Genomic DNA, 18,797 nt, shown 5'->3' with positions numbered 1-18,797 from the left:
TCACTTACTGAGATGTTTTATACAAACCTCATGGTAACCATACTTAAAAAAAACAAAAACAAGCCATCTAGAACAGAGACATAAAACATTAAAAAAAAAAAAGAAAAAAACTGAGGAAAAACATCATAGAAAACCACCAAACTAAAATGACAGACAAAAATAAAGGAAAATGAAACAATGGAGATACAGAATAATCAGAAAACAAAAGATAAAATGGCAGTAGTAAATCTTCCTGTACCAATAATTACCCTACATGTAAATGGTTAGAACTCACAATACAATGGCATAAAGTGCTTGAATAGTTTATAAAACAATACCCAACTATATGCTGCCTTCAAGAGACACATTTCAGGTTTAAAGACAAACAGGCTTAAAGTGAATGGGTTAAAGATGATCCTCCAAGCATATGTTAGCCAAAAGAAAGTGGGTACAAACATTCTTATCAAAGACAAAATAGACTTCAAGCCAAAAAAAGGTAACAAAAGACCAATATGGATATTATATAATGATAAAGGTGACAATCCATCAGGAAGACATATTTATTAATACAATGCACCCAACATAGAAGCATTGAAATATATATAAAGCAACTATTAAAAGACCTCAAGGGAGGAACTGACAGCAACACAATAATAAGATGGGACTTTAATAGCATTTACATCATCCAGACAAAGTATAAAAGGAAACCTCAACCTTAAATGACAAATTAAACCAAATGAACTTAAATAGATATATACAGAACATTCTATTCAAAAAGCATCAGAATATACAATTTTCTCAAATGCACACAGAACATTCTCAAGGAAAGGCCATATGCTAAAATAAAACAAGTTTCAATAAATTTAAGACTGAAATCGTATCAAGTATCTTTTCCAATGACAATGGTCTGAAAATACAATCAACTACAAAAAGAGAACTGGAAAAATCACAAGTAGATGGAGATTAACAATATGCTACTGAAAAACAATTGGTTCAAGGAAGAAATCAAAGGAAATAAATAAAATGGAGACTAAAATATGATAGAAAAAATCAATAAAAGAGCTTGTGTTTTGAAAAGATAAATAAATTGACAACCTTTAGCTAGATTCACTAAGAAAAAAAAGAGAGAAAGCTCAAATAAATAAAAATTAGAAACAATAGTTACAACAGATATTACAGAAATATAAAGGATCACAGCTGACTTCTATAAACAGCTATAAGCCTTCAAATGAGAAAACTTAAAGAACATAAATTCTTAGAATCATACAACCTTCCTACACTGAATCATGAAGAAATAGAAAATATGAATAGAACAATCACTAGAGTAAGCAGATTAAAACAGTAATAAAAAAATTTCCCAGAAAACAAAAGTCCAGAACCAGACTGCTTGATTGGTGAATTCTACTAAGCAATCAAAGAAGATTTAATACCAATCCTTCTCGACTATTCCAAAAAAATTGAAGAGAAGGGAATGCTTCCTTATTCATTTTATGTGGTCAACATTACCCTGATAACAAAGCCAGAAAAAGACAAAACATAAGAAAAATTACAAGACAATATTTCAGATGAACATATGAGATGGGCAAAAGTAGGCTTACAGTTATAACACAAATAAATAATACAATTACAGATCCACACGAATACAGACAACTGATTTACAGCAAAGGATCTAATAACATACAATGAAGAAAGGAAAGTATTTTCAAAGAATGGTGTTGGGAAAACTGAATAGCCACATGCTAAAAAATGAAATTAAACCACTATCTTACATCATAAATAATAAAAATATATTAAAAACTTTTCTTCTATGTATTTCATAGAAGAAAACATGGGTGATAAGCTCCTTGACATCAGTCTTAGTGTGTTATTTGTAGATTTGACTCCAACAGCAAGGGAAACATAAGCAAAAATAAACAAATGGGACTACATCAAAATAAGAAGCAAAGGAAAGCATCAGCAAAATGATAGGCAACCTAGTGAATGGGAAAATATATTTGAAAATTGTACATCTGAAAAGGGGTTAATATACAAACTATAAAGAATTCATACAACTCAACAACAAAACAAACAATCCAATTGAAAAATGGGTACAAAATCTGAATGTAACAGACACATGAAAAGATGTTCAACATCACTACTACTAGGGAAATGCAAACCAAAACCACAATTAGATATCCTCTCACACCTGTAAGAATTACTCTCATTAAAGACAGGAAATAAAAAGTGTTGGAGAAGACGTGAGAAAAAGGAAACCCTCATACACTGTTGGTAGGAATGAAAATTAGTACAGCCACTATGGAAAACACTATGAAGATTCCTCAAAAGAGTAAGAAAAGAACTACCATATGATCCAAGTATTCTGTTTCTGGGGGAAAAATCCACTAATTCAAAAAGATGTATGCACCCCTATGATCCCTGCAGCACTATTTATAATAACCAAGATACAGAAACAATCTAAGTGTCCACTGATGAGCTAATAGATAAAGAAGTAATAGTCATCACTGACTGTTGAGAATAACACAGGTTTGAACTGCTTGTGTCCACTTGTACACTGATCTTTCTCAGTCAATACTATAAATGAATTTTCTTTTATGATTTTCCTAATAACATTTTATTTTCTCTTGCTTACTTTATTGTAAGAAGATAGTATATAATTACATGTAACATACACAATGTGTTTGACTATTTAGGTAATCAGTAAGGCTTCCAGTCAACAATAGAATTTTAGTAGTTAGGTTTTAGGGAGTCAGAAGTTATACACAAGTTTTTGTGCAGAATGTTAAGTGACCCTGACCCCACCACTGTTCAAAGGTCAACTGTATAAACAATGGAATACTACTGAGCCATAATAAAGTCTTGCGATTTGCATCAACACAGATGGACCTTGAAGATACTATGCTAAGTAAAATAAATCAGATAAATTCAAATACCATATGATTTCACTTATGTGGAATGAGAAAAGTAAAACAAAATAAAACAAAGACAAATGGAGAGGCAGACAACAGATTGGTGGTTCCTAGCGGGAAAGAGGGGTGGAGGAGGGTGAAATGGATAAAGGGGGTCATATTTATGGTCATGGATGGAAATTAGACTTTTGGTAGTAAACTCGTAGTATATAGACATATTGAATTATAATATCTCACACCTAAAATTTATATAATGTTATAAACCAATGTTACTTTAAAAATAATCTAAAACTACCATCTTTACTCATGTGTAAAATTAAAATGGTGGCAAGAAATTATTGTATTGCTTTTTTGTTGACAGATGGGATTTATGTCTATAGATATAACTATTAGAATATATATTGTATCAGAAAATAATCATAGATAGATATTCCAAATTACACGGCAAAGGACATTTTAAATATGTATAGATGCTCCTGCTTCTGTTTATGGAAGCACAAATCAGAACCCTTCAGGAGAAACTTACCCTTTTCTGTTCTTTTATGTACTCGATCAGTTCATCTCGTGTTCTTTTTACTGCCTCTTCCACAGCCTTTGCACTGCGCTTTTGCTCTTCTATTATTGCAGCCTTAACAGTTTCCTGTTTGTGGGAGGAGGAAAACAAGTCATGTAAGTATGCACTATGACAAAATTTGTGTCCATTTTATATCAACTAAAAATCCTCTTCAATGGTTTGAGCTCATTCTGTGCAAAATGTGTCTTTAAATAGGACTAGGAACTGACAAAATATTTTGAGATCTGTTAGAGATTCCACAGAATGCACTTTTCTAAACTGAGTGAAAGGGAAAGCAATGGAATGAGCCATTTATTGCAGGGAGCGCCTGACAGACTCCAATGGCTTCCTTACCAACCTTTCATTTGATGTTTACATGATTGATTGCTTTCCTGTACTTTGCACTATCCACATAAGACTTCCAACTTGTGTTTATTCTTCCAAGAACACCCTAATGCTCTAGCTGTTTTATTCACGTTTAATTTTCCCATCGTACAATAATCAAGTGTGGTCTGGGTGGTAAGATTTACAGCTCGTTTGGTTCTCCTGCCAGGTTAAGATGTTGAGAGCTGGACACCATGAATAAGAGGTAAAAATTCCACCCTCTGTGCTAATATTTGAAATGAGAAATCTAGGGAGAAAAGTGTACACCCCATTTTACTGAAATAATAATCAGGTACCCACCAGATTTCAGAATTTCAGACAAGGAGAAAAAGGGCTAAAATTTTGAAAAAGTAATATAATACTTCTCAAACAGTGGTAATATTTCCTGCTAAAATATTCCTTCATGACTGGATAAATGTCACAAAACAAACTTCCTTAAGTTCTATTTATCTATATAGGTAGCACCCTTTTTTAAAAAATATTTTTATTGATTTTTCACAGAGAAGAAGGGAGAGGGACAGAGAGCTAGAAACATCGCTGAGAGAGATCTATCAGCTGCCTCCTGCACGCCCCCTACTGGGGATGTGACCGCAACCCAGGTACATGCCCTTGACCAGAATCGAACCTGGGACCCTTCAGGCCGCAGGCCGATGCTCTATCCACTGAGCCAAACCGGACCGGTTCGGCCTTTTTTTTTTTTTTTTTGGACAGGCAATCAATGACAAAATGTCTTGAAATTTCTCAGTAACATTTCCTTCATTTTGTAGCTTTTCCAATTAATTTTAGACATGTATATATAACTCAGAAAATATAAAATATTAACAATTTCCTATTCTGAATATATTTACTGTAGAACATTTGCAAGTACAGAAAAATATGAATACAAAACAACACACATATACACCTCATAGTTGGAGAACAAACTGTAAATACTATTTTCTACAGTTAAAACTGGCATTTTTCAGTTAAAATAGATTTTGAATATTTTTAAACCAGTATATATTCTTTTATAATATGATGTATACTCCATTACAGGGATATATAACTTATTTCACCAATTGTTACTCATGGATATTTTGGTTGTTTTTTTAATAGAATAAATCAGTGATGAGCATTCATATATGTATCTTTGTGATGCATGTTATATATTTTCTTAAGATCACTTCAAGAAGTAAAATCATTTTGGCTACAGAATATAATAGCTGTCATAGCTTTTGACATTTTGTTTAATTTTTTTCCCCTGAAAATGGCTTTTTTATATCCTTGGTTATATTTAGGTTTACCAGATTTTGAGGAAGAATGATATCTAATTTCATTCTGCATTTTAAAAAATTATCATGTGATACTCAACATTTTCATAGCAATATTGGCAATATATACATTATCTCTTATCATTTCCTTGATCATGTCTTCTTCCCACTTTTAATATTGCTATCACCTTCATTTTGCTGATTTCTTTCCTAAATTCAGTAAAATATCTGAAAATCCCTCTAATGGTGACTTTAAAAATTAGTATTTTATTTTCAACATCCTTTAGTTCCACTGATAAAATGATAAAACACTCAGCTGCTTCCATAATTTTTAAAAGGTTGCAAAACTACAGTAATTTTTTAAAGAAATAAATGAGGACAAGTAAGATTACTTAAAAGCATCTACAATTAAAATTTCTGTTAGTTTTATAGTTGATAATTTGGAACTTAAAAATTTTCAGATTTTTATAAGGCAAATAATATTGCACATATTAATAAGACCCTTGAAAAACATCACATTAATACTTCTGAAATGAATATTCACACTATGTGGATAAATTAAAAATATAAATAGCTTCACACCAGTTCAGGTTTTTGTCAATAACTGAGTTACAAAAATCCTTAGTTTTCAGAACGTTTAGAATTTTAGAACTGTAGGTAAGGATTGTAGACTTGGATTATCTATATATATAAAACCCTAATATGCAAATAGACTGAATGGTGGAACAACCGAACAACTGGTCACTATGACATGTGCTGACCACCAGGGGTTGCACACAGGACATGGTGGTCATTGGCCGTGGTGAGATGGTGGAGCAGGTGAGCAGGGGTGCCAGACCAAGGCGGGGTGCCGGTTGCTGTCATCGGGGCGAGCCTCTAGTGGTTACTGAAAATTGTTTGCTCCCATGCACCATAGTCCTGCCCGGTGCTTAAACCTGCTGCTGGCACTGGAGCCACTGCTCGCACGCGCTGCCAGCGCCCAGCGCCAGCTCCAGTCACTAGCCGCCATCAGCAGGTGTGAGCAGAGGCTGCTGGCCCTGATCGCCCCTCAGGGCTTCTCCACCTCCCCGTACTCCTGAGGGGAGATCAGGGCCAACAGGTGCAGCTCACACCCCCTGATGGCGCCAGCTCTGCTTGCACCCCCTGCTGGCATCAACCCCAATCCCTCCGCACCATCAGCGGGTGAGAGTGGGGCTGGTGTCATCAGCGTGTGGGAGTGGCGGCAGCGGGAGTGGGGCTGCCATCAGACAGGGGACCAGGGGCTGCAGCGGGAGGTGCTGGGTGGGGGTGTGGAGTATGGGCCGAGACCCGCCCCTGTGCCCACCACAGCCTTGTGGCCCACAGTTCCTTTCAAGGTGCACAAATTCGTGCACTGGGCCCTTAGTTTGAAAATAAAAGATCTGTCCTCTATTAAATGTCAATCAGAATTTCTATCTAGCAAGGGTTATCTCGATAAAATTGACCAGAATTCTTTGACTGTAAGCAAATGCTCCATTTTTTTAATTAAATCTTTATTGTTCAGATTATTACATTTGTTCTTTTTTCCCCCCATAACTTCCCTCCTCCCAGTTCCCGCCCCACCCTCCGCCCTCACTCCCCACCCACTGTCCTCATCTATAGGTGCACGATTTTTGTCCAGTCTCTTCCCGCATCTCCCACACCCCTTTCCCCCCCAAGAATAGTCAGTCCATTCCTTTTCTATGTCCCTGATTCTATTATGATCACCAGATTATTTATTCACTTGATTCTTAGATTCACTTGTTGATAGATGCATATTTGTTGTTCATAATTTGTATCTTTACCTTTTTCTTCTTCTTCCTCTTCTTAAAGGATACCTTTCAGCATTTCATATAATACTGGTTTGGTGGTGATGAACTCCTTTAGCTTTTCCTTATCTGTGAAGCTCTTTATCTGACCTTCTGTTCTGAATGATAGCTTTGCTGGATAAAGTAATCTTGGTTGTAGGTTCTTGGTATTCATCACTTTGAATATTTCTTGCCATTCCCTTCTGGCCTGCAAAGTTTCTGTTGAGAAATCAGCTGACAGTCATATGGGTATTCCCTTGTAGGTAACTGGGTTTCTTTCTCTTGCTACTTTTAAGATTCTCTCTGTCTTTTGCTCTTGGCATTTTAATTATGATGTGTCTTGGTGTGGTCCTCTTTGGATTCCTTTTGTTTGGGGTTCTCTGCACTTCCTGGACCTGTAAGTCTATTTCTTTCACCAGGTGGGGGAAGTTTTCTGTCATTATTTCTTCAAATAGGTTTTCAATATCTTGCTCTCTCTCATCTTCTGGCATCCCTATAATTCTGATGTTGGTACGCTTGAAGCTGTCCCAGAGGCTCCTTACACTATCTTCGTATTTTCGGATTCTTTTTTCATTTTGCTTTTCCGGTTGGGTGTTTTTTGCTTCTTCGCATTTCGAACTTTGACTTGATTCTTACGCTCCTCTGGTCTGCTGTTGGGTGTCTGTATAATATTCTTTATTTCAGTCAGTGTATGCTTAATTTCTAGTTGGTTCTTTATCACAACATCGAGGGTCTCATTAGATTTCTTGAGGATCTCACTACATTTATCGGCAGTCTCACCAGTCCTTTCGAGGGCCTTACTAAGTTTATCGGCAGCTTCTAGACAGTTCTTGAGAGACCTTAAAAGTGTGGTTTTGAGCTCTATATCTTCCATTTCTGACATTTGCGTCCTGTTTCTTTGTCTCCACATTTTTTTATCTTTTCTTGGTGCACCCCCTAGTGGTTTTTGTGCACAGTCTTGTTTTAGTTAAGCCTTGATTGTTGTCGGCAATACCAGGGGTGATTTGACCTCCAGGCTAACTGGCTATGAGAGTCAGCTGTGTCTGCAGTGGGAGAGCTTCTGTGCTGGATCTCTAGGGTGGTGCTAATCTAGCGTTTGCCTGAGGCTATCTGGCAAATGGCTCTGCGCAGGGCTTGGGCAGGGCGGGTCCCCGGGGATCTACAGGGCGGGCGGAGCAAGCAGTTATGGCTGCTCTCAGTTCCGTCCCTAGGGGCTCTGCCTCTCAGAGTCCCAGCAACCGCTGCAAACCTCGAAGAGAAAGCTGCCTTCGAGTTCCGACCGAAGCCAGACAGTCCCGCTTCTCATGTTTGAGTCTGGGTTCCCAGAGACTCGCCCGGATCTGGAGCTCAGAGTCTGAAACTCCCTCCGGATTGAAAACAACAACCGCGCCCTTGCTGCCAGCCCGCTCCGCGTGTGCACTCTGCACCTGAGTATTTCACTTCAGCACTGCGCCTCCTCTGAGTCTGGGTATGATATTCTCTTTCCTCCTAGTTGTAGAATTTCCACTCAGCCAGCCTTCCTGTGGTTCTGGATGATGTCCGTTCTGTCCTTTAGTTATATCTCTGAAGTGGTTGTTCGAGGCAGCAATCTCCGGCGTTAACCTATGCTGCCATCTTGGTCTGACTCTCGATTTATTTTTTATCTTATTTATTTATTTTTAAATATATATTTTTATTGATTTCATAGATGAAGGGAGAGGGAGAGAGATATAGAAACATCAATGATGAGAGAGAATGATCGACTGGTTCTCTCCTGCACATCCCCTACTGGCGATCGAACCCACAACCCAGGCATATGCCCTTGACCAGAATTGAACCCAGGACACTTCAGTCCATAGGCCGATGCTCAATCCACTGGACAAACCAGCTAGGGCAGCAAATGCTCAATTAAAATAAAAAGAATACATCCAGAAAAAATATGAAGTATCTAATATATTCTTCAAACTGACATTTTTGGGGTGTGTTAGAGTTTCTGCTACATGCTCATCTGTCACATTTTTTAGATCTTCCTCTCCTAATTTCTGAGCTGACAACCATTTACAAAGAAAGTTTTTCTTGATTCTCTTCTCTCAAATGGGTGTTAGGTGAGAGTCAAGTTTTTGCAATCCGTCCTTAAAGAGTACTTGTCAATAAACAAATTCCTTTAAATACTAGAGGCCTGGGGTACGGCATTCGTGCACTGGGGGGTGGGAGGTCCCTCTGCCCAGCCTGTACCCTCTCAAAGTCCGGGACCCCTCAGGCAATGTCCACCTAAGCCGGCAGTCGGACATCCCTCTCGCAGTCTGGGGCTCTCGCAGTCCGGGACCCCTCGCTCCTTAACGCCCACCTGCAGTGGAGGTGGGGAAGGCTCCCGCCACCACCATTGTGCTCTCCAGCCCTGAGCCCAGCTTCTGGCTGAGCAGGGCTCCCCCTTTGGGTGTGCACTGATCACCAGGGGGCAGTTCCTGCATTAAGCGTCTGCCCCCTGGTGGTCAGTGTGTATCATAGAGACCAGTCATTCTGCTGTTCAGTCGATTTGCATATTAGGGTTTTATTATGTAGGATGATACAAAAGGAAAGTTTAAGTGTTCCATTTTCTTTTTAAAAAATGTTTTTTTAATTGATTTTTAGAGAGAGGAAGGGAAAGGGAGAGAGAGAGGAGAGAGAAACTTCAATGTGAGATCTGCTGTCTACTGCATGTCCCTTACTAGGCATGTGGAATTGAACCAGCAACCTTTCGGTGCACGGGACAATACCCATCCAACTGAGCCACACTGGCCAAGGCTGCAAAAGCCTTCCATTTTCTAAACCAAACCAAATTCTGGATTGGAGATAAAACTTTTGTGCACATTTATACAAGTGCCTGTGAATATCTGCCTGCATGCTTTACTGAATTCCATGAATAAACTATATTTTCCCAATGAGTCATAATTAGTCCAAAATAAAATATACCTCATAAGGAATGAAAATTTGACACAACTAGCATATTCAAATAAGCAATTTTGAAAAACTATATTCCAGCTTATTTTAGTAATGGCCACACCATTGGTATATTGGAACATGGTATATTCTCTAAGGAAAGGTTTCTCAACCTCAGCACTATTGACAATTCTTTATTGGGGCTGGAGATGGGATGCCTTGTGCTAAACAGCGTATTTGGCATTTACTCATGAGATCACCACCAGTTGAGAAGCACTGCTCTAAAGTAGTTTTGGGGGAAAAACATCCATTTGCATATATCTTATGGTTTATTTGTTAAAATGTTTAGTTACATTTCTAAACATATACTAAAATTTTTATCTAAAAAATATATGTAAGAAGTCATATAGTGGGAGGTAATCAACCAAAGACCTTATCTATAATAAAAGTACGGGTCAGCTGGACATCTTTCTGGACGTCCTTCTGGACGAAGCTGGGGCTGCAAGGGCCGAGGCAAGCCACTGTGGCTGTGAGGGCCGAGCCCCTTGCACGAATTTCATGCATCGATGCATCGGGCCTCTAGTATGTATATATGCATAATCCATGGACACAGATAATAGAGTGGTAAAGGCCTGGGGTAGGGTGTGGGGTGGGCCAGAGGGAGGTCAATGAGGGGAAAAAGGGGACATATATAATACTTCCAACTATAAAGATTTATTGAAAAAAGAAAATATTAAAAATTATTATATAGCTAGTTTTAAGTATGGTAAAGAGTTTTACATACTAATTTTTTTAAAAAGTGAATGACTGGAATCAGTTTCTATACTGTTACAATTAAACAAGTCATGATAAATGTCATTTAGGGCTAAATGCTTATGTGATATCTGTACAAGATTTCTTAATTTCTCTTTATTGCTTAAAGTATAGTTAGGCTTTAGTAACCATTAAATCTACCATGCATTTCAGTAACTACATGATCCTGAACAAATAAATGATCGGTGGTTATTTGTTTTTATCTGTATAATTTAGTCAAGGATTGTAAACAAAAATTATTTATAGACCAAATCTCAGCAATCAACTCAATTCTGGTTTGTAAACTATAATCCATTGTAGGCTGTAATCCATTTTCTGGGACAACTGTGTACTTTAGTAATTTTTTGTTTCTATACACAGTATTCATATTATCTAATTGTGTATTATATAAAAAAGTTTCACATAGTTGTGAAAATGCACCTTAGAAAATGAGTATTGGAATTACAAGTAGTCCAACTGTGTTATACAGTTCCTGTGCATCAAGTTAAAAAGAGAAGTGAGACTTCCATGCCTACACAAATTTATGAGCTCAAATTACAGTTCCATCAGTGTTTTTTAGATACTGATGCAAATATAAAATGTCCATATTTCAAAATCCATTTACTGTGCAACTGAAACACTTTCCTCTAACCTTTAATTGGAATTAATTGGCACTGTAATTATATGCTAAAAGGAACATATTAATAGAACCTAATTCTAAAAATGCTTGTCAAATGATGAATATGCTCAATTAAAGTCATGCTCATTGACTGATATCAAAATTTGGCAATACCTATCTTAAAAGACATATTAAAAGATGAAATATGTAGAATCTCATTCATATGAGCATTAATAAATGAGTATTTGCAACCATTTGTCTTAGTTAACTGACTTTCTATTTTTTTAAAATCTTTATTGTTGAGAGTATTACAGATGTCCTCCTTTTTTCTGCCCCATTATCCCCCTCTTCTTGGTTCCCACCCCACCCCAGGCCTTCACCACCCTATTGTCTGTGTCCATAGGTAATTCATATCTATATATATAAAAGCCTAAGCAACTTTCCAACCGGTAGCTATGATGAACAATGACCACCAGGGGGCAGATGCTCAAGACACAGGCATGGAAACATGGAATAGATTGATGAATCTCAGAGGGAAGTGGGGAGGGCAGGAAGAGATTAGCCAAAGATCTTATATGCATACTAGAGGCCCAGTGCACGGATTCGTGCATTGGGGGGGGGGTCCATCGGCCTGGCCTGTGGGGATTGGGCCGAAACCAGTCCTGAATATGGATTCGTGCACCAGTGGGGTCCCTCGGACTGGCCTGTAGGGATTGGGCTGAAACCGGGTCTCCGACATCCGAGGGGTCACAGGCCAGCCTGAGCAACCCCACCGGTGCATGAATCCGTGCACCGGGCCTCTAGTATACGTAAAAGATCTTTGGTTAATCTCTTCCCACGCCCGCCTCCCTTTCCTTCTGAGATTTGTCAGTCTATTCCATGTTTCCATGCTGCTGATTCTATTTTATTCACCAGTTTATTTTGTTCATTAGATTTCTTGTTCATTTGTTTTAATAGATATATATTTATTGCCATTTTATTATTCATATTTTTTCTTTTTCTTCTTCTTCCTCTTCTTAAAGAATATCTTTCAACATCGCATGTAATACTGGTTTGGTGGTGATGAACTCCTTTAGCTTTTTGTTGTCTGTGAAGCTATTTATCTGACCTTCAATTCTAAATGATAGCTTTGCTGGTTAGACTAATATTGGTTGTTTGCCCCAAATACAAGGTGACTGGTTGGAGGTCCTTGCTATTCATCACTTTGAGTATTTCTTGCCACTCCCTTCTGGCCTGCAATCAGCTGACAGTCGTAGGGGTGTTCCCTTGTAGGTAACTGCTTTTGCTGCTTTTAAGATTCTCTCTCTGTCTTTAATCCTTGGCATTTTAATTACAATGTGTCTTGGTGTGGGACTCTTTGGGTTCCTCTTGTTTGAGACTCTGCACTTCCTGAACCTATAAGTCTATTTCTTTCACTCAAGGATCTTAATGAGAGCTGGGGTTGATTTGGCTACTATTACTAGAATGGAATCAGACAGTATAGCCTGTTTGTCCTTCCTGTGGTCTCCCGTTCTCCAGCAGACTAGCTCAGGATTTTTCACATAGTTGCTGGACAGAGTTGCAAAAGAGCAAAAGAACCTAAGGTCTCTTAAGATTTTGGTTCAGAAATGATACAGTGTTACTAAAGCCACATTATATTGGCCTGAGCAAATGTGTGCTATCAATTGATTTCCAAATTCTAATTGTCTAAATATGTACTCAATATTTTCAAAGATATCAGAAATTCTATTATGTTTATCCTCTTGGAGATGTATCTCCAAACTGGATTTGTTGTTCTCCAGCTGTTATATAGCTGTCTATTTTGGGATCTCCCTCATGCATACTTCTGGGTATTCACTATACCTCTCTTAAATACTCTCTCCATTTTTCTAAATACCGTGGGATTCTTCTTTTTTGGCTTACTCCTTTGTTTTGATAAAGAACCTCCCTCCATATTTCTAAGAAAAGGCACATGAGAAGTAAAGTTTTAATATCTCCTTTGTCTGAAAAATGCCTTTATTCTACTCTCTCATTTGATTTATTCGGTTAAGTGTGGATTTCCAACTTGGAAATTTCTGCAGTTTTAAGTTGAGTTCTGACTACATTCTGATTTCCTTATCACTTGCATAACCTTTTCTATGAGAACATTTATGTATTTAGCCCTCTTTCTCAAAATATTCTTGACAAACCTAGTTGTAGTCCTATCTAGAAATTCATATCTTATAATCCTGAAGCTTATGTCCTTAAATTCTGGGAGATTTTACTTTTATAGTAGTAATCATAATAGTAATAATGATTATAAATTATTTCTGCATCCATTTAGTTCCCCAAATCTTATTCAGTTAATCAACCACCTGAGTTGAGTGCCTACTTTTCTGATCTTTACACTCATGTTTTCCATTTCTTTGTATTTTTACAGCCTTTTCTCTGGAAGACTTCTATAACTTTATCTTCTGATTATTGTTTTAGTTTTTAACTTTCTACCATATTTTAAATTTCTAATGTTTTCATTTGACTTAAAAATAGCATTCTTTTCCTGTTTCATAGATGTAAAATCTTCTCTTACCTCCGAGGAAATTAATGATAACTTTTTTAACGTTTCATGTCTCCACATCATCTGTTTTATTCTGCTTTTCATGAGAACGTGACTGTTCTACTTGACTACTTGCTCTTGGTTACAGAGTAGAGCTCGAAAGTGCTGAGTAACATCTCTGTGCTTGCAGCTGTGGTTTATGGACTGTGATCTGAACAGCAGAGTAATATGGCTGGGTTGTTTCCTCAGGGCAATTTTGATACCAATATGTTTAGGTCTCTTTTCTTGAGTGGCCTAGATTCCTCAGAAAAGAATCTTCCAATTTCCTGTCTGGTTGTCAGCACTCTGAGAGCTGGGATGGGGAAAATAGCTAAGGTTCTCAACAATCAGCATAAAACTTTTCACTTTGCTCTCCTCCCAACCCCATTTCATTATAGCACCTTTGCCTTCAACTGTGCCTAATGGTCCCTGGTTCAGATATTCTGCATTTTATTTTTGTTCCCAGATAATCTCAATTTTCTGCCAGGATTGGAAAAAATGAGTGGAGATCTAACCACTTATTAAACAGATGTTTAAACTTTCCTTCCATTTGAAGCTTCATCTTCATTCTCACTTCCAGAGATATCTGGTGCCACAAACTAGGAAGCCCTTGGAGTTTGTACAATGTATATTGATATTCTCAGTTGTCTCTAGTTCTAGCTTAGGGTTCCATTTCAGATTTTTATTTCAGTGGGGTTTTAGAAGGGAGTAGGTAAAAATGAGTATTTTGTCTACTCTTTTTAGCTAGTTACGTTTAAGAAAAAGTAAATCAAACATTATTTGGAAACAATTTTATATTTACAGAACACTTGCAAAGATAGTATAAGAGTTCTCAGATACCTTTAATCTAGCTTCCCCTAATATTATCATACTAGAGGCCCGATGCACGAAGATTTGTGCAAGAATAGGCCTTCCTTCCCCTGGCTGCCGGACTGCCTTTGTTCTGGCCTGGAGCTGCCTTTCCACCTTCACTCTGGCCAGAGCCACATTCCGCCTGTCACCTTGTCACATCAATTTGCATATTCCCTCCTTATTGGCTGTGGGTGCTGCCATATTTGTCACGAAGTTACGGTCAATTTTCATATTCCATCTTTATTAGATAGGATAATATTAAAGTGACTACAGATTTTATTTGTATTTCACAAAGTTTTCCCTAATATACTTTTTTCTGTTCCAGGATTAATCTAGGGTAAAACATAGTACTCAGACATCATATCTCATTAATCTCCTCTAATCTGTGACAATTTTTCAGTCTTTCCTTTTTATGGCACTGATACTAACAAAGAGGGCTTTTCAGGTTTTTGAAGGAATTTGGATTTATCTCTCTTTTCCCCCTTGTAATTAGACCGGAGTATGGATTTCGGCAAAGAATCCTAAAAATGAAGCAGGCTTCTCACTATATCATATGAGGTGGTAAGTGGTATTAAACATAATTTATCACAGGAGATGCTAACCTTGGTCATTTTGTTAAAATGGTGTCTGCCAGATTTTTCTAGTGTAAAATTAACATAGTTACCATTTCTACAATACATTAATTTGAAACTAAGTCCAGCAAATACTCAAGGGGAGGTAAATTAAGTTCCATCTACTGGAGAGGGGCTATTTACATTTACTTTTTATAGAGGCATGAATGTTTTTAAACTTCAGATACAGTTTATTCTATAGCTACAGAACTATTCAGCATTTCTAATTCTTCTTGTATCAATTTTGAAATTTATGTTTTTCTTGGAAGTTTTTCATTTCATCTAAGCTTTACAATTGATTGGTATTATTATCAATACTGCTTATGTAACTTTAAAATTTGTATAGCATCTATATTAGGTCCCTTTAGTCATTCCTCTAATACAGTGGTTCTCAACCTTCCTAATGCCGCGACCCTTTAATACAGTTCCTCATGTTGTGGTGACCCCCAACCATAAAATTATTTTCGTTGCTACTTCATAACTGTCATTTTGCTACTGTTATGAATCGTAATGTAAATATCTGATATGCAGGATGTATTTTCATTGTTCGCAACCCACAGGTTGAGAACCAATGCTCTAATAGCATTAATAACATCCCTCTTTCTTCACCAATCTTGTCAAAGATTTGTGAATTTTATGTGTTTTAGAAAACAAAGTAAAGTATTTTGAAACTTTCCAATCTATGTCATGAATATCTTTCATAACCGTTATTTCTTTGTATTTCCTGTGGATTATTCTATGCCTTCTTTTCTAATTTCCTCAATAAATTGGAAGTGTTAGCCCATTATTTTCCAGGCTTTTCTATTCTCTAATATAGATACTTAAGGCTATGATTTTCTCTGAAGTACCCCTTTAGATGCTTCTCACAAGTTTTTTTTAAAATTCTTTATTGATTAAAGTATTACATATAGTATTACATATGTCTCCTTTTCCCCCCATTGACCTCTCCCAGGCCACGTCCATTCCCCAGCACATGTCCTCACCACCCTAGTGTCTGTGTCCATTGGTTATGCTTATATGCATGCATACAAGTCCTTCCCTGCCTTCCTTCTGAGGTTTGATGGTCTGTTAGATGCTACTATGTCTCTGGATCTAATTTTTTTCATCAGTTTATGTTGTTTATTATATTCCACAAATAAGTGAGATCATGTGATATTTTTCTTTCTCTGACTGGCTTATTTCACTTAGCATAATGCTCTCCATGTCCATACATGCTATTGCAAATGGTTAAGAGTTCTTTCTTTTTTACAGCAGTGTAGTAGTCCATTGTGTAGATGTACCACCGTTTTTTAATCCACTCATGTGCTGATGGGCACTTAGGCTATTTCCAAATATTAGCTTTTGTAAATTGTGCTGCTATGAACACAGGGGAGAATATGTCCTTTCTGATCGGTGTTTCTGATTTCTTGGAATATATTCCTAGAAGTGGGATTACTGGATCAAATGGCAGTTCCATTTTTAATTTTTTGAGAACACTCAATATTGTTTTCCATAATGGCTGCACCAGTCTGCCTTCCCACCAGCAGTGCAGGAGTGTTCTTTTTTCTCCGCATTCTCGCCAGCACTTGTTTGTTGATTTGATACTGATAGCAATTCTGACAGGTGGGAGATGGTACCTCATTTTCGTTTTGATTTGCATCTCTTGGATGATTAGTGACTTTGAGCATGTTTTCATAAGTCTCTTGGCCTTCTGTATGTCCGCTTTTGAAAAGTGTCTATTTAAGTCCTTTGCCAACTTTTTGTTTAGATTGTTTATCCTCCTTTTGTTAAGATGTATTAGTTCCCTATAAATTTTGGAGATTAGGCCCTTATTGGAGATAACATTGGCAAATATCTTCTCCAATGCAGTGGGCTTTCTTGTTGTGTTGATGGTTTCCTTTGCTGTAGAGAAGGTTTTTATTTTGATGTAGTTCCATTTGTTTATTTTCTTAGTTTTCATTGCCCTTAGAGCTGTATCAGTAAGGATACTGCTATGACATATTTCTGAAATTTGGCTGTCTATGAATCCTTCTAAGATTTTTATGGTTTCCTGACTTATGTTTTAGTCCTTTATCCATTTGGAGCTTATTTTTGTGTATGGTGTCAGTTGCTGATCTAGTTTCATTTTTTTGCATGTATCTGTCCAATTTTACCGACACCATTTATTAAAGAGACTGTCTTGACTCCATTGTATGCTCTTGCCTCCTTGTCAAATATTAATTGAGCATAATGGCTTGGGTCAATTTCTGGGTTCTCTGTTCTGTTCCATTGGTCTATATGTCTATTCTTGTGCCAGTACCAGGCAGTTTTGAGAACAGTGGCTTTGTAAATATAGCTTGATATCTGGTATGTGATCCCTCCAACTTTGTTCTTCTTTCTCAAGATTGCTGTGGCTATTTGGGGTATTTTTTTATTCCATATGAATTTTTGGAGAGTTTGTTCTAGGTCTGTGAAATATGCCGTTGGTATTTTAATGGGGATTACATTAAATCTATAAATTGCTTTGGGTAGTATGGACATTTTAATGATGTTAATTTTACCAATCCATGAACACAGTATAACCTTCCATTCGTTTATGCCTTCCTCTATCTCTTTGTTCAATGTCCTGTGGTTTTTGGACTACAGGTCTTTTACTTCCTTAGTTAAGTTTATTCCTAGGTGTCTTAATTTTTTTGGTGCATTGTTAAATGGGATTATTTTGTTTGTTTCTCTTTCTGTGAGTTCATTATTGGCGTACAAAAAAGCCATAGATTTTTGGGTGTTAATTTTGTATCCTGATACATTGCAAAATTTATTTATTAAATCAAGTGGTTTTTTTATGGAGTCTTTAGGATTTTCTCTGTCCTTATTCGCAGATGACATGATATTGTCACTAAAATTTCATGCCTCAGACACGTTTGATTTCAAATCCTGTTTCCAGTCACTATGTTCAGACTTTTCTCCTCCAAAATGTTTGTCTTTTCTTCGCCATTTTAACTTCCATCACTTAGGCTAAGCTGCTCATTTTTTGCATGCCAAGTATTCTAGCAAGTTCCAAGGAGTATTTTTAACTTCAGACTCGTCGCATTTAAGGCTGCCAAGGTAATCTTCCATAAAAGATATTAAGCCCTTGTCACTTATGCCAGTGAAGTCTGCAGTGGCATTTTATTTCTGCTAGCAATAAACCTGAGTTTGACTATATAACTTCAAGGTTCTCATAGTCTGTTCAAGCACATAAATTCCATCTTTGTTCTATATTACTTTCCTAAGAGACATTTTCAATTTCTGTAAAATTGATATCCACCACCCACTGTGCATTCCTCCTTTGTGTTTTCAATGCTTCAACCAGATGTGCTTTGTCATATCTCATTCTGCCTCACATTAGGACAATTTATGGATCTGACATATTTCCTAGTCTTTTATAAGATCCTGAAGACAGCAGCAAAGTCTCATTTATGTTTGTAATCTCTGGGGAAGCTATCATTTTGTCATGCAAATAGTGAGTATTCAATATGGAGTTCCCTGAAAATGCCATGCTCTCTCTTGGAATGATTTCCCTCATCCTTTACTTCTGATAACCGAGCCTTCTCCTTCTCCTGCACAATGGAGTTTGAGCATCACCAACCCTACAAGCCTTCC

The 18,797-nt window shown here is 37.2% G+C and overlaps 1 protein-coding gene across 2 annotated transcripts in view; it reads right to left on the bottom strand.

Annotated features, from left to right (window-relative positions):
- The window catches only part of CCDC91 (coiled-coil domain containing 91), a 286,701-nt gene that overhangs the window by 48,232 nt on the left and 219,672 nt on the right, over positions 1–18,797 (bottom strand). For both annotated transcript variants that reach the window (XM_059682459.1, XM_059682460.1), the window contains exon 12: positions 3,412–3,525. In XM_059682459.1, coding sequence (XP_059538442.1) covers positions 3,412–3,525 — 114 coding nt within the window. The remainder of the gene's footprint in view (positions 1–3,411; positions 3,526–18,797) is intronic.

The sequence above is a fragment of the Myotis daubentonii genome, chromosome 2 (assembly GCF_963259705.1).
Source record: "Myotis daubentonii chromosome 2, mMyoDau2.1, whole genome shotgun sequence".
NCBI classification, from domain to species: Eukaryota; Metazoa; Chordata; class Mammalia; order Chiroptera; family Vespertilionidae; genus Myotis; species Myotis daubentonii.
This window is presented reverse-complemented; position numbering and strand designations above follow the sequence as displayed.